Source organism: Dryobates pubescens, chromosome 4, assembly GCF_014839835.1.
Source record: "Dryobates pubescens isolate bDryPub1 chromosome 4, bDryPub1.pri, whole genome shotgun sequence".
Classification (NCBI taxonomy): Eukaryota; Metazoa; Chordata; class Aves; order Piciformes; family Picidae; genus Dryobates; species Dryobates pubescens.
Genome location: NC_071615.1, coordinates 34,212,042 through 34,240,032, shown reverse-complemented (window position 1 = coordinate 34,240,032; position 27,991 = coordinate 34,212,042). Strand labels below are relative to the sequence as shown.

The following is a 27,991-nucleotide window of genomic DNA, read 5'->3' as shown; positions in this document are numbered from 1 at the left end:
ATCACCTCAGAATTCACCATATAATAGCTTAAGTGTCTTAAAAAAAACCCCAAATATTATGTAAACTTGTATGTAATCTTCAATCACTGAACCTGGTGATGACTCTTTGTTTCCAGGTATAAAGGGTTTCAGATAACACTTACTATCTCCACCCAATAGAATCATTTCTAACCACAAACCCCCCAAAATCACCATTTTGTTCAGAAGAATGCCCTGGTTTCCCAGTAAATTCGTGTTTCACATCAGCTGAAGGCGACCACTAAGAAAGGATCACAAGTTTGCTCTGCTTTGTTCCTTGCTGAGCATGATTCCTTTTAGTAACATCCATTCTTCAGGTGGCTGAGCCCAGGTGAAGCTGGCTCCACGGTGTCACTGAACCTGTTCACCGCCTCATGCCATGTAAACAGAAACATCTATCCAGTAGAAAAGACTCATCTCCACATGCAGCTCTGTACAGTGCATTCTTCTTTCTCAGACTACTTGAGAAGGCTATTTCTGCACAAAGGATGTCCGTGTGCACTATATACATTTTCCACACCCTTAATTTAAATGTCTCTTTGCACCTCTGGTGCAGAACTTTTGTTCAGGCAGATGCAATGTAAACCTGAAGAAAGTTGCCAAGAACTTTCCAAGTCAATGCCTTGACTGATCTTGCATTGCTGAGAAGAGAAGCAGTCCAGAAAAAAATCCAGCTATGCACAGCAACCTTTTCAGCAGAGTGGAATTATCCTTAGGAACCAGGATCTGTGCTAGGTCATTCGTGATCTGAGAGATTTCATGTGCCACACACACAAAGATGAAAGTGCTGACGAGAACATTGAACATTGGATATCCAGGAATGAGCACCAAGATCCCCTTTGTGTCTGCTGCCAGCCAAATGTGATATTGGCAAATGAAAAGCTACAAGAAGAAAAATAAAGTGTGTCTTTAATAATAGTCAGATATAAAGCTTTTTACTTACATAAAAGCCTGCCATTCAGGGCAACAAAGCTGATGAAGAATCTGGAGAACAGGCCTGGTGAGGAAATTGGGGTAGTTTAGTGTGGAGAGAAGCTCTGCTCTGGTGAGACCTCACCTGCAATACTGCACCCAGCTCTGGAGGCCTCAACACAGGTAGAACAGAGACCAAATGGAGCAGGTCCAGAGGAGGCCCATGAAAATGATCAGGGGGCTGAAGCACCTCTGCTACAAGGACCGACTGAGGGAGCTGGGGTTGTTCAGGAGAAGAGAAGGCTCTGGGGACACCTAAGAGCAGCCTGCCTGAAGGGGCTACAGGAAGGCTGCAGGGAGACTGTTTGCAAAGACCTGCAGTGACAGGATGAGGGGCAATGGTTTGAAATGAGAGCAGAGGAGATTTAGGCTGGATGTGAGGAACAAGTTCCGCATCATGAGGGCGCTGGAACACTGCAACAGGTTGCCAACAGAGGTAGTTGAGACCCCATCCCTGGAGACACTCAAGGTCAGGCTGATAAGGCTCTGAGCAAGCTGCTCTAGTGGATGATGTCCCTTCTGACTGCAGGGTGGACTAGATGACCTTTGGAGGGCCCTTCCAGCCCAAACTATTTAATGATTCTATGACTCTACTTACCTCTAAAGAGATTTTGCCAAACCAGGCAAAGAAGGAGCTGTAGACAGACCGGACATAGCCAGGAATGTTCCTGATGAGGACAAAAGCTAAAATCTTTTGTAAAAGAACAAAAATACAAAGTGTGACTGTCACTGTCTTCATTGAAGCTCATCATGCATTAAGATTTTCATTAAAATCTAATAAATACCACACAAGAAATGAAAAGTCTAATAAAAGCCAAAACAAAAATCCATCAGTGTATGCTCAAGAGAGCTGGACAAACTTTTGACCAAGAACACAGAAAAGGGAAGAGAATCAGACACCTGGGGTATAGCGAGGCTGGAGACAGAGAGAACATCTAAATTTAAGAAAACTACACACATGCTCCTGTGGCCTACTTCTCCTCTGCCCAAAAGTGCCTACAAGGTCCCACACGTTGCTTCCTTCACTAACACAAACTGAAAGACTACATGTCCTACAAACTGGCAGAAGCTAGATTGAGATTAGGACACCATCACAGAAGGTATTTCTATTTTAAAGCTTCTATAGACCATAGGTACTAATTTGAAGAGCAGACCACCCTCACAGAGAAGAATTGCTTCCTAAGGCTCGAAGCAATTCTTCCCCTTTAGGGTGGTGAGGCACTGGAACAGGTTGCCCAGAGAAACTGTGGAGGCTCCAAGCCTGACAGTGTTCAAAGGCAGGTTGGCTGAGGTCCTTGAGCAAGCTGGACTAGCAGGAGGAGGGTTGGAACTAGTATCTTTAAGGTCCCTTCCAGCCTAAACTATTCACTGGTCTACTTGAGGAACTATCTGAAACTCCAGCAAGAAACATTTCCTTTTTATTTTACCTTACATGCCCCCCATAGCAGGGGTGGTTGGAACAAGATGGTCTTGAGGGCCCCTTGCAACCCAAGCCATTCTATTCCACCTCCAAAAGACTCATGCTTCCTTACAGCTTTTTGTTTTTTGCACTGCTATGCAATTAACCAAAATGTGGACATAAAACAGTGCAAGTAAAACCTGCACTAAGGACACGATGGTTCACCAAAAGCATAACCCCAGTGTGCAATTCCAGTGCCTAAAGACAGTGCACGAGTGGGTAAACCCTCTTTCACTGTCAAGCAGGAGTAATAACTGACCACCCATACATCAAAGCAAAAATAGACATAAAGAAGTTTTATTAAAAGCCCAAACCAGATTCTGTCACTGTAAGGAAAAGGACTCTAATCATAATTACCTGAACCACAGAAACAGAAGGATGTAGTTCATTGCACTCTGTCTTGTTTTTACAGCTACTAGCCCAAATAGAGTAGGTCTGAAAGACAGGAAAATCAGTCTATGTAGCAATTTGATGTACCACTTGATAACAAAACATGAGGTGAGCTATTCTGAAGTGCTTCAGCACTAGCTGGTCCACGAAAAAAACACTGTGCTTAGTTTTGGGTTTCTCTGAAATTCTTCTATACCACTGGTAGCATATTTACTCACACCCTCAGATACAGACGTACTGCTGACCATTTTTTCATCACAAATAGGCAATCAAAGAGTGGAGAAAAGAGCTGCATTATCCAGCATATTGTTTTTATGACCCAATCTTCTTGTGCCATCTAAAATGGACCTACATGAAAGACGGTTTCACCTCCAGTTGACTGAAAAGAGTAGAGAGATTTGGCTGTGCACCAAACCACAGCTGAAATATCTCCAGATCAAGAGTTCATTTTTAAAACTGACATATTTTTGGGACAAGAACTTCAGAAAACTTATTCTTTAGAGATTTACAAACCTGGTTATACAAAGTACTTACCAGAAAGGATACAACTGAAATAAATAATAAAATATTTGAAACTCTGTTGGAGAAAAGAGGATCTCCCTTCCCTTCTGATATCATCTGACGTTTCTGCAATGCCAGATAAATAAAAGCAAACAGCATCCCATAAAAAACCACCTGCAAAAGACAAACAAAAGGCAATGAATGTTTCAGAGCTCATGCACTTAATAGAAATGAAACAGGAGAAACTATTTGTCATACCAAAGCTTCAGTGTCAAAAGGTCCTTTCCCAGATTTACTGAAGCACCCAGAACTAGCTCTCTATACCACGCTGTCATAAACTGCTGTGTTTAGTTTATTTGTACTTCTAAAGTTGAATTCTCTTACTAATACTTCATAGAGCATTATAGACACAACAATGACATTTCAAGAAGCTTTCAAGTATCTCCTATCCCTTCTGCAATCTATGGCAGCATTGAAAAGGGCTTTCTCTGGGGGGGGAAACCCAACAAACAAAGAAAACCACCACATGAGTTCTCTGACCTTCCCCCAAGTTGGCAGGTGAAAACATTCAAGAAGCACTACAAGTGCTTCCCTCTCTCACAGACAGTTCTTTAGTGGAGTGTTCTGTGATCTTCTGCCAACTTCTCATTAGCTAGCAACACCATGCTGCTTCAGGCCCACGTGGTGCTTGTCTTCTGCATTTATTTTGGGACTTCCTCTCTATCAGCATCACAGATTACACAGTCCCACAGCGTGTAGGAGCAGCCCAGGATGTGTCAGCTGTGTGCTCTGCAAATCTCAGCTGAGGGAGAAGTATGCAAGTCACCCTCTTAAGGATAAGGTTAGCAGATAAATGCTCCCACCCTAGAAACTCCACTTATCTTACCAAAACAATAAGAAAATAAATACTGGTCTCTCCCTGTTCTCTTTCCCCACAGTGTAAGAACCTTTCTCACTGGGAAACCATTTAAAAACATATGCAACAGAAGCCTGGTCAGGGCATCAGGCCTCTGTTTTTAGGAGTGTTTTAAAGACTATCTTAAAAGAAATAAAGGCTTCATTGATAGAAATTTCAAAATCTATTATTAAGAAAACCATCACAGTGCTTTGCTTTGTATTTCAATAGCCTGAAGTGCTACAGGTGTTAAAATCTGGTGCTCAAGTTTTTGAGAAAAGATAAAATCTAGGTCATAGAATCATAGAATGCCTTAGGTTGGAAGGGACCTCAGAGATCATCTACTCCAACCTCTCTGCCATGGGCAGGGAAGCCTCTCAACTAGACTTGTTACTCAAGGTCTCATCCAACCTGGCCTTCAACACCCACAAGGAGATGACAGCCATAACCTCTCTGGGCAGCCTATTCCAGAGTCTCACCACTCTCATACTGAAGAACTTCTTCCTAAGATCCAGTCTAAACCTACTCTCCCTCAGCTTCCAACCTGCCCCCCTTGTCCTATTGCTAGACACCCTCATGGAAGGTCCTCCAGCATTCCTCTAGCAGCAAACTAAGGAGAAGTCAACAACAAATAAATCAGCGTCCACCTTTCAAGCAATGCTTTGGCCGACATTTGCAGAAGTAAGGTGGATGCAGCTTTGTTTTCTATGAAACAATCCAGTGGGACAAACCCCTACTTTGTCAGGAAGGAAGAAAAACAACTCTCCCTCCCCCTGCATTAAAAAAATCCCCTTAAAAGCCCAGTATAAATGGATGCAATGGTACATACATAGCGATCCAACTTCCACCTGAACCACCACTCATAGACATTCCCATTCAGCTCAAAACACTTGGACAGTGGCCAAAAAGAAAATATCTTCTCAAACACACCCTGTAAAAAAAGAAACACAGCAAAAACCTTCACATTGACATCATCCACATATACTAAATTTAAATCAATATGCTGTCTTTTTAACATTATCACATGGCCACCAGCATTACCAAAACAAGAGGCCTCCTCAGATGGCACTCCAACTCACAAAAGCTAAATACCCACCAAAAAGACTTCAGATGGGAGTGGGTTTTGGGTTTTTTCCCCCCACACACTTTCCATTTGGCACTGCAAGCTTCAAGGGAGAGATCCTCCAATGTCTATAACAAATGCACATGCCACAGAAGGCTACAGTTCAATGGACTTGAAACCAGTGAAGGCTTAAAACTCCTCCCTGCACAGCCCTACTCTACCCTTACTTCTGCCAGCTAGATTTACAGCATGTAGTAAGGCACTAATTTATCAGGAGAACCAGTCTTCTGACAGGGCATCAAGGCCAACACCAAGTCTCTAGGAGACAGATCTTCAGATGTATCACCTTATGTTATCACCAGATGCTGTTTAAAATCATAGACTCACAGAATGCAATGAGCTGGAAGGGACCTTTGAAGATCATCTAGTCCAATCACCCTGCAGTAACCAGGGACATCCCTAACTAGATCAGGTTGCTCAAAGCCCCATCATGCCAGACCTTGAATGTCTCCATTGCAATGCAGCCTTTGCTGGGCAACCTGCTCTAGTGCCTCACCACTCTCATGGGGAGGACATTTCTCCTAATGGTTCATCTCAGTCTGTCTCATCAGTTCAAGCAATTTAATGGCTTGAAGCTATTACCTCTTGTGCTGTCACTCCATGCCTTTGTCAAAAGTCCCTCTCCAGCTCTACTGGATACCCCCTTCAAATACCGGAAGGCTGCTCTAATGTCTCCCTGGAGCCTTCTCCAGTCTGAACAACCCCAACTCTCTCAGCCTGTCCCCATAGCAAAGGTTCTCCAGCCCCTCTGATCATTTTTATGGCCTCCTCAGTTCCATGTCCTTTTTGTGTTGGGGGTTCCACAGCTGGACACAGGACTCCAAGGAGGCTCTCAGCAGAGCAGAGGGGCAGAATACCCTCCCTGCCCCTGCTGCCCATGATGCTTTGGATGCATCCCAACACAGGGTTGGTTTCTGAGCTGCAAGCACATGTTGCCAGCTCTTGTTGAGCTTCTCCTCACCTGACACCCCCAAGTCCTCATCCTCAGCACTGCTCTCTATCCATTCTCTGCCCAGCCTGGATTTGTGCTTGCAATTGTCCTGACCCTGGTGCAGGACCTAGCACTTGGCTTTGTTGAGCTTGACGAGGTTTGCATTGGCCTTTAAGCACACAACAAAAAACCCTCATCCCAAACCAAAGCACAGACCTTTGTATTCATTACATTTGTAGTAAAATGCAGAAAACACCTAAAAGTGCTAGAAAAAGCCAAGAGTAAGACACAAAATGATGGTGGTTTGTTGGTTTTTTTCCCCAGCATCCACATCAATTTAAATATGCAAAGTTAAAGGTTCCATTTTCCAGGTTTTTTTCTGTATTTACAATGCAGGAGCAAATGTAAAAGTTATCAGCACATTAAAAAGTAGAGACAGGTAACACCATCCTAGGGCATTAAGGACAAAATAGTCAAAATGTACAAACCTGAGAGTATGACAGAAAATATATACACGTCAGCAAGCAAATCAGCTTCAGCAGTAACCCAAAGTGCCACAGGCAGTTCCCTGAGGTAGAAATAAATTAATCAGCATTCAGTCATCAATTTTTCAATAGCAAACCCCAGGACACATGAAATAATAATTGCCAATTATTTAGTGCAGCTATGCTTTGTAACAGATACACTCATAAATACATGGTCAAATATCACCAGCTCTATTTTATTACCACCTACATTGACGGAACCAGTTTTGCTTTAAGCAATTAAATTAAACACAACAATTAACAGCCTATGAATCCGAAATTAAGATTCAAGTGAGAAGGAAAAGAGTGTGGGTGTTTAAGCAGCAAGATGATTTTAAAGACTCTGCTTTCCCAAACACTCTGCACAGAAACATTCTAACAGGGTTGTGCTCAGGCCAGAGTTTAATTATTAGCTGTTACTTTTTCCACCTGACCCAGAATTTACCCATGACAAGCTGCATTTCTGTCCACAGCTGTGTGACATCATTGTGACTGTGTCACAAAGACACTGAAATGTACTAAAGCCACCATTTCCAATGACATGGAAATGGTTTAGAGCAGAAAAGAAAAAATTAAATCAGTCTTACCATTTGCTTTCTTCTGGACTATCTGAGGCCATATAGCTAAGGTGGCATAAATGATCATAAACCAGACAGTGACCAATGGCACAAAGTAGTAGAACTGGTAAGGTCGGTCCATCACGATGCACAGAACCACAACCAAGAAATTGAGGCGAAACAGAACCTGAAGGGCGTGGAGAGAAGACAGAGGGGAGGCAAAGCTGAGAGACATGGGTGATGTGTTTCTATTTTATGCGGCACATGCTCATTACATTCCAGTTGAAACACTGCTAAGTACCTTGGGGGAAAATCAACAAGGCAAGGTATGACTGCAGGCTGCTTGTGTAGTACTGGGCCTGTCTTGGGTAGAGGTAGCCATGAAAACAGTCAAACAGAGCTGACCATTATTCCCCAGGCTGGGCCAAGTAGTCCAGTTGCTGGATGCTGTTAATGCCTCTCTCTGGTTAACTCCCATATCTACCTGGGCTGGCTCAGGTAAAGCTAAGGTCATAAATGTATCACAAGTGCTGCAGTTAGGCTGCACACACAGAATCACAGAATGGTTTGGGTTGGAAGCAATCTTGGAGATCATCAAGTTCCAAGCCCCCTGCCATGGGCAGGGACACCTTCTAAACATCTTAGACCAGGTTGCTCAGGGCTTTGTCCGACACAGTCTTGAACATCTCTAGGGAGAGGACATCCAGACTCTCCCTGGGCAACTTATTCCAGGGTCTCACCACCCTCACTGGGAAGAATTTTTTACCTGGGTAACAATTTTTTCACTGAGCACGAAGTCCTGAGTGACCTGACAATACAGCACTTAAAAGCAATAAAAGACATTTTCTCAACTGCTACATCACACATTGCAAAGCCTGGGAGGGAACCCATAAAAACAGTTATGTTCTTTAGTGTGAAAATTCCTTTTCTGCATTAACAAATGTAGGCACCAACACACTGTCTTTGGAGACTTGCTTGGATCTTTACTTAATTACTGCTATATAGTGGAAATTGCTACTGCAATGAAAATCCCAATACTATACATTGTGAAATCACAGAATGGCAGATGTTGGAAGGGACCTCTAGAGATCATCACCTAGGGCAGGCCGCATGGGGAATGCATACAGGTGGGTTCTGAAAGTCTCCAGAGAAGACAACTCCACAACCTCTTTGGGCAGCCTGCTCCAGTCCTCCATCATCCTCACCATGAGCACCCTCACCTAATCTGTAGTGGTGTATGAAGTTACTCCTCCCCAGATGCAGGACTCTTCACTTGTCCTTATTGAACTTCATATTTGATATGAACTACTCCTATTTGAAATCTTTCATATTTCAGGTATTTGCCTTGCTAAGCCTAGACAGTGACATTTTTGCCACTGCAAGGAACATTTATACGCTGTATGTTTGTATTAGATACACACCACCAACTAAGCAGGTATCACAGTCAAACACCAGCCATCTTGCACTGCAAACCTTGGCTAAGCCATCTGGTATCACACTGCTGAGGCAGTAGGGATCTATTAGAGAGGGATTTTTTTATCTGATAAAAAAACATGTCTTTGTTAAAACAGTAAGTAGATATTCTTACCTGACACACTCTGTACACACCAAAGTCTCCTTTGAGCCAAAAATAAGAGAAGTGCCCATAACCTGTTTGGAACAGATATGCAGCAACCAGAACTCGAATGTGCATGTAGACAGGCAAAAACTGTTGAGAAAAATAAAGTACTTTTTATAAATTGCCATGGAAATGCTTTTGACTTTATTTCCCCACCCCCTCCCCATTTTATGGCTTTTTTCTGCACCACAGTAATTCAAGTTTAACTTAGTAAGGAAACATTATGCTACATTTCCCTCTTTCTTACTAAGCTCTTTTGGTGCCCTAATATCTCTGATGTTAAAATTAATTTGTTCTATTTATTGCTCTACACTTTCCATATTCTATTAGCACCTAAGAAGGGCTCTTTGAAAGTTTATGTTCAGCAGTTTCAAGCTCAGAACATAAAAAAGAAAGGTTGCTAGCAATTAAAAATAAATTCACCTAATATTCTACATGGAGGCAAGAAGTCTATTTTCTCACAGGTTAAGTAAGGCAGAAACTGCTCTTAGCAATGAAATCTACACTTGGAAAGAAAAATGCATCCTGCTAATATAATTTTTAAACTACAGAAACAGCAGTTATTAACTCTCTTCAATCCTAATACACATTTGCACCCTCTTTCATTGGAGTGCATTCCCACTTAAAATAGAATACAATATAATGACTTACAGTGCTTGCTCCAGAGATATGATAAATCAAAATAACAAGCTGCATCCAGCCCTTCCATTCATCAGTCTGTTCTCTATTTAACACTTTAGTCTAATGCAAAACAAAACAAAGAGTTTTGGTATTCCAAAAAGTACAAGACATGTCTACAAAATGAGGAGAGAGTTCAAAGCAGTAAACAACTTTATAGGTAAATAGGTCTCAATTGTAAAAGCCTGTTTAGGAGGCACAGGTCTGCCAGGTTTTTAATGTGTTCTAAGCTCTCTTGCACCCAAGTTACGCTCATGTCCAACTTGACTGAGTGACAATGGCTGAAAGTGCTCAATATTCACATGCTTTCAAAAAAAGCATCTAATTCCATGCAAACACTGAGTGCCTTTTTTGCAGGTTAGATACACTGATTTAAAAAAATAAAATCTAAATTTCTATAGCAATTAGTTATTTGCACTCAAACTTCTGAGGAGCACTGAGGGAAGTTGGGTAGTTTAGTAGGCTGAGGGCAGACCTCCTTGCTCTTTACAGCTCCCTGAAAGGAAGTTGGAGACAGGTGGGGTTGGTCTCTTCTCCCTAGTAACAAGTGACAGGACAAGAAGAAATGGCCTTAAGTTGCACCAGGGGAAGTTTGGAGGAAATTTCTGCACTGAAAGGGTTTTCAAAGCCTGGAACAGGCTGCCCAGGGAGGTAGATGGTTGAATGCCCATCCCTGGAGGTGTTTCAAAGAGGCAGAGATATGCTGCTGGTTTAGCACGAGACTTGGTAGAGTTAGAGGTAGGTAGACTTAGGGACCTGAAAGGTCTTTTCCAACCTAAACAACACTATGTTTCTAAACTAGGAGATAACATTATAAGCCAGATGCCAACAGGATCATTAATTACCTCTTTGGTATTTTCGGTATAGAATACCCCCAGAACCAAGATATAGACGATGGGTATGAAGAAAGAGGAATGCGTATAAAATTTATTTTCCTTCATGAAAAGATTTGCTCTGTCACATAGATAAAAATAGGTCATGATTAGACCAAGTTTGCAGAAGGAGTGCAAGAGCATCTCTAAAGTAGAAACATTAGGAGTGTTGACAGCAGGTTTCTTCTCCTCTCCGCTTTCCAAATCAGTGCAGGATTTGTTCTTCCGATAATTATTCCGATGAACTAAGCTGATGATTAAATATCCAATAATGGACAAAGTGAAGAAACAGAAAGCCAACTTCTGTATCAGAGTGAGAGGAGGCTGAGGCTGGCAGCAGGAGCCATCGATAGGCTTCATGATCTTATTGCAGTAGACGTTCATGAGGATCATTGCATTCTGTCAAAGAAACAAGCGGCTTGGTCAGATAATCTCTAGTTACCAAGTCAACATTGTATGACGTTGCCTCCTAGACTGCATTGCCATCAAACACATGTCATTCTCCCTTCACATTACAGACAGAAAATGTCACACTACAGTCAAAACATTGCTTCCTGAGATATCTAAAAGACACAACCCTGACCCTTACAAAAGAAGAGTTCTCTCTATTGGCTTTTAAAGGAGCTATAAAAGAGCCAAATGGACTAGAAACAAAAAGCACCTCCCAAACTTCGGTCCTAAAGGAGCAGTGAAAGCCTCTAAAACATGGCAAGGAGACTGAAACCTGTGGAAAGGGGATATTTACTTCATCTGGTACTTGAAATCTATTTGAGGGTAGATTTATACTGGAGATTAGGAAAAAATTATTTCCAGTGTGGGTGGTGAGACAGTGGAACAGGTTGCCCAGGGAAGTTGTGGATGCCCCCTCCCTGGAGATGTTCAGGGGCAGGCTGAATGAGGCCTTGAGCAAGCAGGGCTAGTGACAGGTGCCCCTGTCCATGGCAGGAGGGTTGGAACTAGATCATCTTTAAGGTCCCTTCCAACCTAAACCATTCTATAAGTCTATGAAAGCAGCTGGAACCTTCAAAACAGCAGAACCGAAAATAATGTAGTGGGAAAACTCCGTCAGAAGAAGGGCAGATCGACAAAGCTCAGAGGGAATCACTGCAGGCATAGGTTAAGTATAAATGAAGAAATCAAGTCAGGAGCACCCCGTGCAGCCAGGAAGGTAAATACTGTGTTCTTTCTTACTCTTTGCTTACTCCTTACTAAACCAAATTATATGGGCAAATAGAAGACCTTATTACCACACACCAGTATATAAAGGGTGGCTACCAGGGGGATGGAGGGTCCCGTTTTACAAGGAGTCCCAGGGAAAGACAAGGGATTATGAGAACAAGTTACTGCTGGGGAGATTCCCATTGGACTCCAGAAGAAAATGTTTCTCCATGAGAAGAGTTGGACATTGGAATCATCTCCCAAGGAAGCAGTGGATTCCCCTACATTGGTCAGTTTTCAGACTCAGCTTGACAGGGTGCTGGGCCAGCTCATTTCAACTATACTATCATTTAGAAAGGTTAGTCCACTTAAATCTTGGTTACTATCATTACTTTTTCATGTTGATCAGAGTGCTGGGTTACACCCATCCTAGGGGAGGGCTGCGAGAGCCCTGCTTCCCCAGGGGACAAAAGAAACCTGATCCAGGTGAAACAAGAGGGACTTGGTTTCCCCCTCCCAGAAGGAGGGGTCCCCCTGGTCAAAGGTGGTCTATTCCACTCCCCCTTCCTGTCCAGGAAGACACTGAGGCCAATTGCTCTTTTTGCTCCTGCCTCGCTGCTAGCCTCCTGGCCACATGGTTGGGCCTGGTCCCCTCCCTGCCGCATCCATGTTTCTCTAAAGGACTGAAATCCACATACATAGAAGCAGATGTAAGGCCATCCAAATTTGGTTTTGTTTATTTTCCTATTCATCCTTATTCCCTACCCTTGTAAATCCTCCCTGTTACTGCTATATATATATATGTATACAGTTAAAAAATTTACTTCTACTTCCAAACCGACTCCAGATGATATTATGGTAGATTTACCTCCTTCTCTTTTCCCCTCCCCCTTTTATCCCCCCCCCCCCCCTTTCTTTCTCTCCTTTTTCCTTATCAGGGAAAAGGGGTGGGGTGCAGGGGAGGAATTCTCGGTTTGCTATCATCTGAGCCCTTAAACTCCAGTTAAGGCTCAAACCACTACAACCAGTGACAAAAGCACTTACTGTATCTCTGCTTGATTCAGGGAGATGCAGACCATCTGCAGACTTCATGATAGTTTCTTGTGCTATTAATTTTGACACACTGAACACTTTCACTTTAGCTTTGGAATTCCGAGAGCTGCTGTTCAGAATCCGAACGGCTGCTTCATTATAAGCATCTATTTTCTCATTAGTGATCATCTTCCTGCTTTCACTCAGCAGATCTTCATAAACAGGATCTGCATTTGAAAGGACAAAGAAGGAGGATGTTGATCTTCTACCTGGCAAACACATCTGCAAGCTCAAGTTGCACAAGCTCTTTTCCTTTAGGTAGTCACAGTTGTTTAATGGCACACAAAAAATGTACAGCTAGGAGTAAGTGACTGTTACAGAAATGGGTTGTTTGTAATGGAATGTTCTTACCACCGTTCCCTACTCATGCATATATATGCTTAGATTAGAAAGCTTTGGCCACACATGAATGCCTGTTTAATGTCCCCTAAGCCACAGAGAGTGGGTAATGCTGGAGTGCAAGCTGCTTATGCCTTCTCTCAGAAATGGAATCCCCCAAGGAAAGACTCCAAAGCCAAGAGGACAGAAGATAGGCAGCAGAATAGACATGTGGGGGAAAATAAAATAAATAAATCTCTCAAACCCTCTAGTTACTGCAGAAGAAACCAGCTTCTCATTTCTCTAAGTCATAGTCCATAAGCATATTCCACTTGCTCCTGTTGAGTCCAGTTTAAGTGATGGCAGAATCTCAGTTTTTCAGAAGAATGGAACATCACTTAATTGCCTGCAGGCTTCAGAAATGATGTACAGCTTAACACAAAGCTCTACGGGGTTCTAGGTCAGCTGTAAATCAGCAAGCTGCTACGAAAAGCTGCTGCTAACTCTGGTAAAACATGCTGCAAGTTCTAAGTTGATTTACTTTAGCTACCTGCTGCTTACTCTTGGACAACTCTGTGTGCACAGACTGCTTCTATTATTTTTCCCATTAAAGAACTCAGGGATGACTTAATTTAACTGGATCTTTAGCAACAGAATGGGGAGATACTGTCTGACAGCTAAGTGCTTCTGGTACAGATAAATACGGGTTTGAATTGTTGATTCAGGTTAACCTCTAGAACCAACTTTGACAGGAAATTAGATGTGATTGTAAATGTACAGCTGGGTATACTCCTATCAGGGCTCAAAATCTGCTCTGGGTTCTAAGAGAGGTAATGATCATCTAAAATACTGTTCTAAAACCCACAGAACCATACATGTGAGCTCCCTGTCCAGCATCAGGGACATACCTCCATTTTACTCAGGAAAGGCAAAAGAATGTAAGCTGGTGCCATAATGAGAACCTCTCAGAATCATTGTGAGCCATGGATCTTAACTCAGCAGAGCTCAGAGTACACAAGCAAGTTTTGCTGTAGAAACTTACATTCTCCGTATTCTCTGGAGTATGTCTACTCATTCTAGACACACAGAGACTCTATTTGTTGAACCTCTCCTCTGAAAATGTAATAGAACACAACTGCAGGAATACAGCTGGTTTATACACTTGTGTTCTTCACTCCCAGGAGGCACACATGGAGCACAGCACAGGGAGAACAGACCTGGCATACTGAGCCTGACAGTAAGCTAACAAAAACTTCAGGATTCAGAAAGCAAAAGATTTTCCTGAAAGAGCTCTAAATTCTCCATCTCTAGTAACAGCCAGTAACACTGGCTAGTTAAGACTGCAAGAAAGGCCAGGCTGGAATTCAGCCAACACCCTTCTTACTCTACAGTTAAGCAGTACAGCCTAAGCTCTCCATCGTGATTCAGCAGCCAGTGACAGCACAAATTGGTACCCACTGTTCATTACTTTACCTTGTAAGACCCAGTAAACATCGCTACTTTTGGCTAACTTTTCCAGAAGAGGTGCAATTGCAGTGATATTGATTTTATATTGTGTGAGGGCTTCATTGCTGCCATTGTGAATCTTGATAGACCACTGGAGAAATAAAGAGAGAGAGATGTCTGAGGATCCTTAATTAACTGATTCCATTGCTCTGCTAGTAGCTATTTTTAATTATTTTGATAAAGCCAGATTATTTCTTTACTCTTCACTTTTAAAGTGCTAAAAAATGTCCCTTGGACCAAGCAGCTGTCTAGACAGAGTGTTACACTCAAACAAACCACTCAAATGCAGAATATACAATATCCAGCTTCACACAGATTATCTTTCCATACATTAAATGCTGCAAGATGTTTTAATTAAAAGCCTCTTGACTTTCAGCAATCATGGAATCGTTAAGGTTGAAAAGGACCTTTAACATCATTGAGTCCAGCTGAGCATATTGTGGGTTTCTATCTCCAGCTGTCTACAAAGAACAAGCAGCTATGGCTAATGTCCATGTGAGTAAAAAGAATTATTTAGCTAACAGTCCTGTAGTTTTACACCCTGACCTGCATGTAAGACCACTCTTCATATATAATGGCATTTTCTGTGTGAAATCTGAAGACTGATGCCACCAAGACAGGCATCAGACTGTGAAGAGTTAATTTAATCTTATTAAGATTCCTAAAGCTTAAATATTTATGTGGATCCTACAGAGGAAGGGAATTTAGGGGGTTCATCTATAAGGAAACAGAGAATTTCTGATCCCTCAGGAAGTATGTGGAAGTTTGCATACAAATATGACATTGCCCTAAAACTGGGGGGATTCACCCCAGATTGGCATGCCTAGGAGCTTCTACATTGGTAGAGTGCCTGAACTCCCTTGAAATGAAAGGAATCTGTTTAAAATGGAACACATTTTTCCCCTCTGCATTTGAGCTGATATGAAATTATAACAGCTCATTCCTTTCAAATTCCAGTTCCAAAATATTTGGAAGGGACATCAAATGTGGAACTAATGAGATGAGCAGCTGCTTGGCTCAGGGGGTTGGACCAGATGATCTTTTAAGGTCCCTTCCAACCCCTAACGTTCTGTGATTCTGTGACTCCCAGTACCAGCCAAATACTGGCACAGACTCTTTAGGGGAGGCTGTTGACAACCATCCCTAGAAGTTTTTAGGAATTGGCTGACTCTTATCAAGTGCAACACAGGTATGACTGGTCCTGTTCTGTGGCAAACTGATGGGTCAGGGGACATCTTCAGGTCCCTGTTAGACCTGTTTTCTGTGAGGTTCCAACCTATAGCAGCGGTGGAAGCGTCCAGTGAAACAAGATTTAGGAAGTCCACTCTCTTTGGTTGAATTATTCATGTGAAAATCATGAGTTTACCCATGTAAGTCTAAAAGCAATATGTACACTCAAGAGGAATTCCAGCTTGGGCCATGCACTAAAGTATGTTTTCATGACTGAAAAGAAGATTATTTGAAATGCATCTCAGTCAGAATGCAGGTACTTTTATTTAATTCTTTTAATAAATTATCTGCTTTTAACAAACCTGTTTCATCTGCTAAGTTCAAGCTAATTATAGAATCACAGATCCATAGAATTATTTGGGTTGGAAAAGACCTCTGAGATCATCCAGAATTGCTGCCAAAAAGCAAGAACTGTACATCCCACAGCTATAACAAAAGATAATTGATACTATAGAACTACTTGTTGGAGCAGCAAATCCACTGAGAATGTATTTTTTATTATACATTGAATATAACAACTTCATCATGCAACCAATTTGAAAGCAGATAAGTTATCCTACTAGAACTTTCTTCTTTACTGAGATGCCCCAGATAGCTTACCGTGGCAGCTCCTGCTACAATTATATGAGGTTTTGCCACAGAATCCTAAGACACAAGTAAAAAGGAATCAGTTTTTTAATATTTACATTATAATTATTTACTCAGTAGGTTAAGACTCATATCTATATTATTATTTAGTAGGCTAATTCAGACTCATATCTCAGTTAATTGTGACTCAATCCATCAGCTGATGATGACAAAAGAATTGATTGTGGATACATTGAAGTGAACATCAACCCAGAATTTTCACATCACAGGATGTGCAAAGTATCAACAAGCACTGCAAATTACTATCAATTTAGCAGAAATTCTCTTCAAAAAGCTGTGCAAACTTATTATTTATTATCAGAATTACTTTGTTTTATGCTGAATAACATGACAACCTGTACCAGAACTGAAACATCTAAAATAATTAGGATGCAACTTGAGGGAAATATTGGAAAAAAAATAATCATGGCATTCTAAACCTTCCAAAGTGCTGTTTTCCTTCAGTTTAGAACCCCTGAAATAAATCACAGAACACCTCAGGTCAGAGAGGACCCATAGGAATCAAAATTATTTGGTCACATATAAGCAGAGCAATCACAGACAGAGGAAGCAAAACAGCAAAGCAGAGGGAAATTCTTGCAGCTCTTAAGAGCAGCAATCAACCTGCTCCTAGGAAGTAAAGGTTTTTTGGTTTGGTTGAGTTTTTTTAGCCCAAATGAAGCCTTTCTTAGGAGACCAGGAGGTGCCCAGAAACACAGACACCAGTAAACATCCCCCTTTCACTATCTTGATGTCAAATTTCAGATCTCTGGCACATAACTGACTGGAGTTATGTGATAGGCTGCAGCTGCTGGACTCTTAACAATTATAGTTGTGTGAGTGGAAAAAAAGAAAGGTAACAGTCCTCTGACACTTGATGTATTTTCCTAAAATAAAGGTTTTTAAGACAAACCTCAGTCCAAGATTTGATACGTTGCCTCATAGAGCCATTAACTTCTGGATACCACAGGAAATCCTGTAAAATAAATGCAGATTTCCTCTGTAAGCTTCAAGATAAGCAGTAAACACCTCAAATTAATTGCTATCAATTCAACTGTGAGGTAAAACACTCTACCCAAAGTAAGATTTCTTTTATGATTCCACCACTTCCCTGGGCAGGCTGTTCCATGGCTTGACAAGCCTTTCAGGGAAGAAATGTTCCATATCTATCTTCCACTTGCACAGAACTTAAGGCACTGTCAGTTCATCAATTGCCAGGAATTTGTGAGCAATCACCTAGCACTCTGCAGTGGCTGCAGGACAGAATAGCCAGTCTGATGACTAGAATGGGCAAAATTAAACTCTCCATTTGTTCCTAGTGCTTCTCTGGACCGTTGTGCATAGTTAGATTATTGGGTCACAGCCATTCTGAGTGTGAAAATTAAGCTGCCATGCCAATAATGGCAACAGCAATCAAAACAAGGAAGCAGCTGACTAGTGATGTATTCCTGCCTACCCAGACATCTCCCAAGAGCCCAAACCCGCCATCACAAATCTTGGTGGTTAGACACCTACGAAGGCTTAAGGAGTTGTGAAGATGTAGTAGGTGTAGTTCTTTGTCAGGCTACTATAACATAAGCCACATTACACTGGTCCTCTCGTCCTGCCTTACGTTCTGCCCCTCCTTTTCCAGCACTCAGGTGACTATATGATGAGCTACATCACACCTGACCAAAAACGAGTCCTACAAGCTAAGTTTTTGGCTGAACTGACTCCTAAACCAGTCCACTACACAGCTGTACCAGGGTTAGTTACAGCACAAAACCAGGAAGATGCTGTGAAGCGCAAGAGTAGGACAGCACAGGCTCAAGTTGCCATGGGTTCACCTCCTAAAATGTTATTCTGTACCCCAAATATTAACCATATACACAAACAGGTACTGAAACCTCACTGGCAGACAGCTCAGCAAATACACTGCCTCTTTGGTCCTCCTGAACAGAGCACGATCTGTCTCCAGGGCATAAACAAACACACAACTAGCAGAATCCCAGCGCTGCTGACAGCTGCCATGAGAAGAAAAGCAAGCTATTGAGGACACCATTTCCATTGCCAGGGCAGAGGAGAACAGGGCCCTTCACAAAACCTCCCCTCAAGTACTTTCTTTTTTTTCCTTTTAAAAATATCCACATTCTCATTAACATCGTGGTTATTTCTCCATGCAAAAGCAGGCAAAGGAATACTTATTGGGATAGCAGAGAGAGCTCAGTGGCAATTATGACAATTGCCACTTCAAGTGAGTTAACCCCAGATACATATTCTCACAGCAGCGGGAGAGTAAACTTCTCAGCAAAACCTGCTCCTGGGAAGGCCAAATTATGAGATCTGACCAAAAAAAAGTAAACACTCCAGAGATTATACTCAAAGCTAAAGCAGAATACAAGTACTCAAAGCCAAAAAATCTTACTCAAAATGTACTATCACAGAATGGCTCAGGTTGGAAGGGACCTCAGAGATCATCTACTCCAACTCCACTGCCATGAGCAGGGAAGCCTCTCAACTAGACTTGATTGCTCAAGGCCTCACCCAACCTGGCCTTGAACACTCCCAGGGAGGAGGCAGCCACAACCTCCCTGGGCAATCGAGAGTCTCACCACCCTCATACTGAAGAACTTCTTCCTAAGATCCAGTCTAACCCTACTCTCCCTCAGCTTCAAACCATTCCCCTTGTCCTGTCTCTACACACTGTCATGAAAAGTCTCTCCCCAGCCCTCCTGTAGGATCCCTTCAGGTATTGGAAGGCAGCTCTAAGGTCCCCCCCAGAGTCTTCTCTTCTCCAGCTGCCTTAGCCTGTCCTCAAGCACAGGTGTTCCAGCCTTTGGATCATCTTTGTGGCACTCCTCTGGATTCACTCCAACAACTCTGTGTCCTTCTCATGCCTGGGACACCAGAACTGGAAGCAGTGTTTGAAGTGGGGTCTCAGCAGAGCAGAGTCAAGGGGCAAAATCCCCTCTCTCGCCCTGCTGGCCACACGCCTCTGGATGCAGCCCAGCACACAGCTGCCGTCTGGGCTGTATGAGGGCAGTGATGGCTCATGGGGAGCTACCCATCAATATGTTAAGATACAGTGTGATGTATTTTGTGGAAATCTATAAAGAACATGGATAGTCTCAAGATTATTTTTTTCTCTTTTGAATTTTACAGCACTTGTGGCAACCTGACAAATGCAGCTCTGACTGCAATTTGGGTTTCATTGTATGAAATAACAGCGTGATTCTGGCTTACAATTTAAAGCTAGATAAAAACTTACCACTCTAATTGAAGCAGATTTATCTTCAAACAGGATATTTCCATGCTGTCAAAAAACCCAAAACAATAAAATCAAAGAAAGACAAAATATTTACTTTCATATGCTAATTTGCTTTCACCCCAAGATTTATCTGCAGCAGAAAGGATTTTTCTTGTATACACTTGTCAGCTTACTCATGTTTATGTTACTTTGTCAGTAAAACAAGCTGCTTCCATAAAAGGTTATTTTTACTGGAAGAAATCTATCCAACAAAGTTTGAAATGCGTTCTGCTCACTCCCTTACAAAGGTACAAAATGTTTTCCTAAATTTACCCTTCCAAAAAAAACCTAAAACCTTTGACTTTTTGATTCCTCTTTCTTCTTTTATGCTTCCTGTCCCTCAGCCTTCCTTTTCATCTGCCCATCTTCTTTGCGCAGAAGAACTGACACAGTTTTAATTAAAGAATAAAAGAAAATCAACTCAGGCAGAAACAAAGTCTGGAATGCATTATTAAATGTGCAGAGTGAGACTGTAAGAAATCAGAATGCAAGCACTCAAATGCCGCAGAAACAATCCTCCTTTAAAGTATCACTGAAGAGAGTGTTAGTTTCAGTTCTCGTCCAAAAACACAAGCGTATTTCTCCTCCACAAAATGAGATCTTGATGTCATAAACACCTGACAAAAGATACCTCTTGACTCAGAATCGTCAATTATAGCACTCTGTCGGTGCATCATCAATTCTGAACAGCAACCGTGACCTAACAGACCAGGGAAAGCAAAATCACCGAAGCAATCAAACACCTTGGTTTGAGCAGCACTGTCTGCTGGACAGGCAGCAAGCTGGCATTTCTAATGACAGAATTACTAAGCAATTGACAAATCTGATATACAGTTGAAAGTGAAATGTCTTTCCCCTCACATATGTGTATATACCCATGAAGGGACACACCTAAGAAGCAGGATATAGCAAAAGAAATGAACATTCTGCTCAACAAATGATGCTGCTAAATCCTTTCTTGCTGCTTCCACCCGACAAACTGCAGTTTACATTCTTCACTCAGCTCTTCAAAATGAAGGTGAGACCAGGAGCTATTTTTACTTTCAGCTTCCAGTTAGATCTGGAAATCTGTCATTGCCCCAAGGATTTTAATGAACAGATTAGATCAGCAATTTAACTGACATTTAAAATGACAAATTATAAGCCATGAATTACTCCTCTTTAAAAACACACAAAGGAGCAATCATTTTCTCATCAAGAAACTAAATATGAAGTAGAAGTTGCTCTGGGACAATTCAGCTTCATTAATTTATTCCCAGACTGCCAAGAGCTTTCTCTTAGGCTTTCCAGTTCATATCTCAGATTCCCAATTGTCTCATCTGTACCAAATTATCTGTGCTTCTCCTTCCAAATGGACAGGCCAGCAAATGGTACCATTTCTTGCCTTGTTTTTTTGAAGCCCGGAGAAGAGTTATCAGGTAAATTAGGAAGAAAGAAACAAAACCATGATTGAAATAAACAATCCTACCTTATTTCCTTCTTCTTTGACTTGAGGATTTAGGAGTTTTATAAAAGAATAGAACAGCTGTCGAATTCTAGAATCTCCTATAAAGGCAACATGTCTGTCTAGGAGGCAGTTTTTTGCTTCACTGCAAAACAAAACAGAAACATTCATGTTCCAGGGAGTTTGTATTTTAGGAAAAAGCCTTTTAAAGATCTACAGAGCAATACAGGTAATTCCAAGCATTCTAACCAGCTCTAAGGAGTGGTAAATCCTTTTTTAAACATGCCAAATGAATCAAAAGTTTACTTCATAGAAATGAAAATGAACTCTCCTGCTATGAGATGAGGCAACCAACCAAGAAAGCTTTCCTACGCTGTGGTGTCACAAACACAGCACTGCCAAAATGGTAAGATCCAGGTAAATTCCTAAAACTGAAGTTCTCTTCACAGTAGGTGAAAAAAAATGATTGGTAGTTTCATTGGGCAATTTTTCACTTGTGATTCCACACCTAAGGTCAGCATTTTCCCTTTCAGCACTCTGACAGTGACTTAGGAAGCTCTGCAGCCTCTTGCAGTTCTACTGTCAGCAGCATTTATGCGTTTTTAGCTAGAAATACAACTATGGTTAAACACTGAGGACACACAGATAAAGTACAAGGAACAGACTGTCTTCTGATAAACATTGCATGGTTTTGAAAGCCTGGAGAATCAGCTCTGGAGTGAGAAAGAGATGACAGTGTAATTACAACAACTGCAGTCAACCAACCACTTTTCTTTCCAGGCAGATGAATGGGAGTTTTCTTACCTGTTTTTATACTTATGCATCATACAACTGTGGGGTTGCCATACTTTTTCTCCAAGGAATCTCCCACTGGACAGAAGATATTCACATGTATCACCACCTTTAAAATGTTAAATATCAAGATTAGAATTCAGACACAGAAATTAAAACACAGAATCATGATTCTAGGGGGAAGTTGGGGAAAATGTTATAAAAAGCATTAAAAACAACATGCTTAAACTATAGTTGACAATCAAAACTCTCAGTTCCCTCTTCAAAAACTCAAGCTCCGTCCTGCTTAGGATGCACAAAGAACATTTTAAGTATAGTACAGAGAGTGCAGCTCCTGTGTTGCTTCTTGAAAAAGAATGCAACATTATGGAGGAAGGAAGAAGTAGCAGCTAAAGAATCACAGAATTGTCAGGATTGGAAGGGACCCCAAAGATCAGCTAGTTCCAACCTCCCTGCCATGGGCAGGGACACCCTCCACTAGATCAGGTTGCCCAGAGCCACATGCAGCCTGGTGTTAAACACATCCAGGGATGGGGCTTCCACCACCTCCCAGGGCAACCTGTTCCAATGAGGGTGGTGAGACTTAAATCCCTTCCTTCTCCCCTGGAACTCTTCCCACTCATTTTCATGAAAATCAGGAAAAACTGTAGACCAGGCTCTATTAGAACTGTCACTCCTTGGCTCTTTTATCCAACCAAATCCAGCACTAGCAACACAAACAAGTACTACTATTTACCATGATCCAAAGCTCTTCATTGCCTCATTGCAACATAAAACTCTAACAACCAAATTTATTTCTCTCCTGGAACTTCAATTAGTTGCCACTGCTACTGTATCATGACTACCGAAAAACTGGAATAAGATGAAGAATATAAACAGTCTGAAAAAGGTCTGGATTAACATCTGAATCGCATCTCTAAGTCTGGGTTAGTTCTCTGTAAGCAACCCACAGGACATACTCCAAAGAGGCAAGGTAAACTGCCTTTATGGAAGCAGTCACGCTTTACTCCCTATCACTGTTTTGGAAGCCCTTGGTCAGGCAGACTTTAGAATCACAGAATGGTTTTGACTGGAAAAGACTTTTCAGATAACCATTCTCCAACTATACCAAGTCTTGCGTTAAAACCATGTCTCTCAGCACCACATCTCTGCCTCTTTCAAACACCTCCAGGGATGAGGGTTCAACCACCTCCCTGGGGAGCCTGTTCCAGGTTTTAAGAACCATTTCAGTGAAGATGTTTCTTCTTATCTCGAAGCTAAACCTCCTCTGGTGCAACTTGAGGCTGTTTTCTCTTCCCCTGTCCCGGTTGGTTTCTTCTCCCAGGCAACCAGCACCAGTACAAGAGGACACAGTCTCAAGCTTCGTGAGGGGAGGTTTAGGCTGGATGTGAGGAAGAAGTTCTTCACAGAAAGCGTGATTGGCCATTGGAATGTGTTGCTCAGGGAGGTGCTGGAGTCACCATCAGTGGAAGTGTTTAAGAAGAGACTGGATGAGGCACTTAGTGCGATGGTTTAGTAGATTAGATGGTGTTTGGTGATAGACTGGTCTATTCTATTCTATTCTTTCCAAGGAGAAGAGACCAACCCCCATGTCACTCCAACCTCCTTTCAGGGAGGGGCAGAGAGCAATGAGGTCTTCCCCCAGCCTCCTTTTTGCCAGGCTAAACAACCCCAGTTCTCTCAGCTGCTCCTCGTAAGACCTGATCTCCAGACCCAACAAATGCGTGTATTTTGACAGACACAGCCAAAATGCATTAAAAATGTAAATAAAATACATACATAGGTGATAAGCATCTATTTTAATCCTCAGTAAGAGTCTATTAATCACCTCAAGACAGTTGAGGAATTCCCTGAAATTGACCAGTAGCCTCTCAAACAAATCCCTGAGATTCCACAAATGAAATGGACACTTCGTTCCTTATCTGAGGGCACTTGCACTATCCATGTCAAGCTGATTAATTACTGCACAGCAGCAATGGGATGTGGCAAATGGCCAGATGCAGAGGGCCACATGCTTCTGAACATTTAAGGAGCTCTCATGAAAGTATGCCAAGACCGTAGATACAGGCTGCACTCAGGAGATTCCAGAAAGATAGTCTCTGCAACTCTGTTTTTCAACCAGTACAGGTTACTCCAGGTCAGCAACATCATCTTTTATTTTCCACTTTGTGCCTGTTTCATTATTCAGTACAGTTCCACTTTTGAACAGATTAAAGAGAAGATCTTCCAGGAGCAGTTTATCAATGCCTTTCTGCTCCTCTTTCAACCATCACTCCTTGGAAGATAGCTGATCCTGCTGCCAAAATGTCTGCACATGAGATGGAAAGCAGAATTTTCACCTGCTTTTTAACTGTGTTGGCAAAGCTGCGGTGTGTGCTGGACAGACATGTGTCTATAGGAAGTATAAATCTGAAATTACCATTGTTTCACTTGTAGTAATTTCAAATAAATTAATTTCTATACTTTGGCTTTCAAGTAATATGATTTCCTTGATTCTCAAGCATACTCACTTCTGAAAAAATAGCATTTGGAGCAAGTTGCTTAAAAATGGACCAGCCAGAAATACTAAAAAACCTTTTCACACTCATGTGGTTTGTGATGGAATGATGAGAATAGGTGACGCATGGCTGCAAAAGCTACTACTACAAAGTCCTCCACGTTACACATTATGAAAATTAGAAGATCATAGAATCACAGCATGGTAGGGGCAGAATCACCCAGGGCAGGTCACACAGGAACACATCCAAATGGGTCTTGAAAGTCTCCAGAGAAGGAGACTCCACAACCTCCCTAGGCAGCCTGCTCCGGGGCTTCAGCACCCTCATGGTAAGGAAGTTCCTCCTTGTGTTGAGATGGAACTTCCTGTGTTCCAGCTTGTACCCATTTTAACTTGTCCTGTTACTGAGTAACACCAAAAAGGAGCCTGGCACCTTGATCTTGACACCCACCCCTCAGATATGGTAAGATTCCCCTCTCAGCTTCCTCATCTCAAGACTAAACAGACCCAGGTCCCTCAGTCTTTCTTCATAGGAGAGATGTTCAAGTTCCTTCATAGTTCTTCACAGGAAAGATGTTGGAGTGATACAAGTGAAATATGTAGAAGAATGGCCACCACTAATTGGACTCCTTCTGAAATCTATTAACTTGCTGATGAAGATGCCCAAGAAAGTAAGGACAGTTCTCTGTAGTCAATCTACCTTGGTATTCTGCCTTCAGCTGGGGCATCACCAGATACTTAGGGATAAGTAAGAGGACAGGCAAACATTCTGTTCCTGCCTAACATCCTTCCTTCCATCTTCAGTCCAGGGACTGCCTGAGCTGGATGATGTTTCTACCCATTGCTGCCCAGGGATGGGATGGAGTCAGTCCCTGAAGGTGTTCAAGCAATGTGTAGGCATGGCACTTCAGGAGGTGGTGTTCTTAGCTGACAGTTGGGACTCCATGATCTTTAAGGTCTTCTCCAACCAAAACAATTCTAGGACTCCATGCCTTGATTTCATGACCCAAGCTTGGTAGATCTGCACTCCATGACACTGTCACGAGAATTACTCACAAATAAAACAACCCTCCATCCTGCAAAAGGTTTACTAGAATGAACACCTGAGCTGCCAGCCCAGCATGTTTGCAGCCCCACCTCAGCTACCCTCTGTCAATCAGGATAATCCTTTGGGGGGCATTTTTGGTATAAAATCTTATCAATGTTTCAAAATGGCCTGGTGGGGGGAAAGTGCTTTCTTTTGATTTCTGCTAATTTCATTTTTCAGCTGGTACTTTTTGTGTAATGACACAATCGCAGTGAATTTACCTTCCCCCAGCAATTCATAATATTGGAGACCAAGTTAGTAGTTTTCTGTCCAGGGTACAGGTTTTTTTAAATTTATTTCAGACAGCTGTTTCATTCCCCTGTCATTTGTGTTGCTCTCTTGCCACACATTTTTCCAAGCTCTATCCTATCACTACTAAGAAGGGTTGACCAGTACCATTGACAGTAAAACAAGGTGCCCATTAGCTCTAGTTGTGCAACCACAGTGAAATCATATGGGGTTTGACTGACTGCCCAAAATATCCTGACATTTGCTGTATTTCAGATGTTTAAGATCACCTAAGGGTTGCAGAATGATCTCAAGCACCTCTGCTTTCCATTATCCTGAAAACTTTTGTCTACTACAAATGCTCCACCTGCCTTTTCTAAACCCTTCGCATTCTGAATCCTATTTGTTTAAAGGACCTCAGCCTGGTAACTATTCACCCAACGTCTAGCTTTTAAACAGTTAGGGGAAAAGCTTCAAGCTTGCCCTATAATAACTTTAAGAAATGTAAAGTCTTAGGGAAAGGAACCTGTGAAAAGCTTTGTGAAAATCTATACAGACCATATAAACTTACATAAAGGCCTGCAGATTTACAACTTGTGACTCACCTCCCTCATTAACTCTCCTGCAATATATCGTATTTATGCATACTCCAGCTTGCTTGTAATCAGCTTGATATGGCAGTCCCTATTTTTTTGGGCTCATTGTGCAATCCCTCTGTTAAAAAGCATTACGTTCACCACCTTCCTGCGAATTTTCATGACTGATTTGCCTTAAGAAACACAGTACAACAGGGAAGTCAATTACTTAGCGTTTGAGCTCCTCTAGAATTCAGTAAACACTTCTGTGTCTTGCAATTTGGTACTAGTCAGTTTATCAGACTTACTGACGGGCCAGCCAGGGGCTGAATGCAGGGAACTGTATCCACGAAGATCCCCTACCCACTTTCCCATTTCCATAATAAACTGCCTCAGCCTTGTCTTCCAAGGACGCTGACAGCAAGTGTTAGAAAACAGTGACACCAGTTCTCCTACAATAAACAGAGCCGTGGTGATAGCTCTCTCTGGATCAACTTTTTTATTTACCCACAAAAAAACCCACACAATTTTTACCCTGGAAACAAGAATATCTTTCCTTTAACATTAGCATTTACAGATCATGCCAAGATTTACAGCTTGAGGGCCAAAACAACCTGAAAGAGTACTCAACAAATCTCCCAACACCTTGGTAACAGACAGGTTCACCAGCTCGTCTCCAGGTCCTGGCTTGTTCACAGCCACTAACGACACATGAAACCAAACACGTCTTTATTTTGCTTCATCCACCAGAGCCTGGATTTTATGTTTGAGGTAATGGTTCAGTTTTATACAACAGCCCTATACTAAGTCTTGCAATAATTAAGACTTCAACCACAAATTGCCAGGTAAAGATCGTTAATCATCCTGTATAGGGTATAGGGAAGAAGCCACGCTCTAGCCCTGCAACTTCACCTGCAGCCGTACTGCTGCCACACACCACGCAGGCGAGGCCCTGAGAGTCTGCCTGTGCTTGGGGTGAAACCGTCCCCTCGCCACAGCCCCCGAGGGGCCTCACCAGGGCGGCGGGAAAACCTGCGGCGACCCCGGGGCCGGGCCCTGCAGGACCCGCGGGCCAGGGCCCGCGATGGGGCCGCCGAGCGTCCGCTCTGCCCTGCTCCCTCCCGCAGCGGCCAGCACCGCCTCAGCCTGCCGAGGCAGGTGAACGCCTGTCGCCCCCAGAGCTGCTTCGGGCGAGGGGTACCGTCGCCCTCCCTGCACGGCCGCGGTCCCCGGGGCTCCGCCTCCCGCTGCCCGCCAGCCGCGGCCCCCCGTGCAGCACCCGCGGCCGCCCCCTCACCTCGATAGCGGCGGGAGGCGGCGTGGCAGGCGGTGAGGAGCAGTACGGCGCCCAGCGCCAGCACCTTGGCGCTCCTCACGCTGAAGTAGTAGTTGATCTCCCGCTTGCCCGCGGTGTAGGCCAGCGCCGCCATCTTGGCTCCTCCATGACAACAACGTGCGATGGAGCGGGCGGGCGCAGCGGGGCAGCACTGGGTCCCCGCTGACGGCAAAGGCAGCCCCCGCCGCTGCCGTCCCCACCGGAGCGGCGGAGAGCAGCCCGACACGCCGCTGCCGAGGCGGAGCCGCTACCACCTCCCTCTTCTCAGCGCCGCGAC

At 42.8% G+C, this 27,991-nt stretch overlaps 1 protein-coding gene across 4 annotated transcripts; it reads right to left on the bottom strand.

Annotated features, from left to right (window-relative positions):
- Window positions 1-5: 5 nt before the first annotated feature.
- CASD1 (CAS1 domain containing 1) lies at window positions 6-27,991 on the bottom strand. Of its 4 annotated transcripts, XM_054161088.1 has the most exons (18): window positions 27,676-27,991; window positions 22,004-22,100; window positions 21,224-21,344; window positions 19,717-19,761; window positions 17,383-17,445; window positions 16,443-16,487; window positions 14,580-14,703; window positions 12,741-12,955; window positions 10,512-10,937; window positions 9,640-9,729; window positions 8,959-9,078; window positions 7,401-7,557; window positions 6,778-6,857; window positions 5,065-5,166; window positions 3,374-3,514; window positions 2,807-2,884; window positions 1,589-1,681; window positions 6-900 (listed from the first exon to the last, which is right to left on the bottom strand). In XM_054161088.1, the coding sequence occupies exons 1-18, from the start codon at window positions 27,806-27,808 to the stop codon at window positions 634-636; spliced, it is 2,397 nt and encodes a 798-aa protein (XP_054017063.1). In that variant the 5' UTR covers window positions 27,809-27,991; the 3' UTR covers window positions 6-633. The 4 variants fall into 4 exon arrangements, with proteins under 4 accessions (XP_054017063.1, XP_054017065.1, XP_054017064.1 ...); XM_054161090.1 differs by lacking the exon at window positions 16,443-16,487; XM_054161089.1 differs by lacking the exon at window positions 19,717-19,761.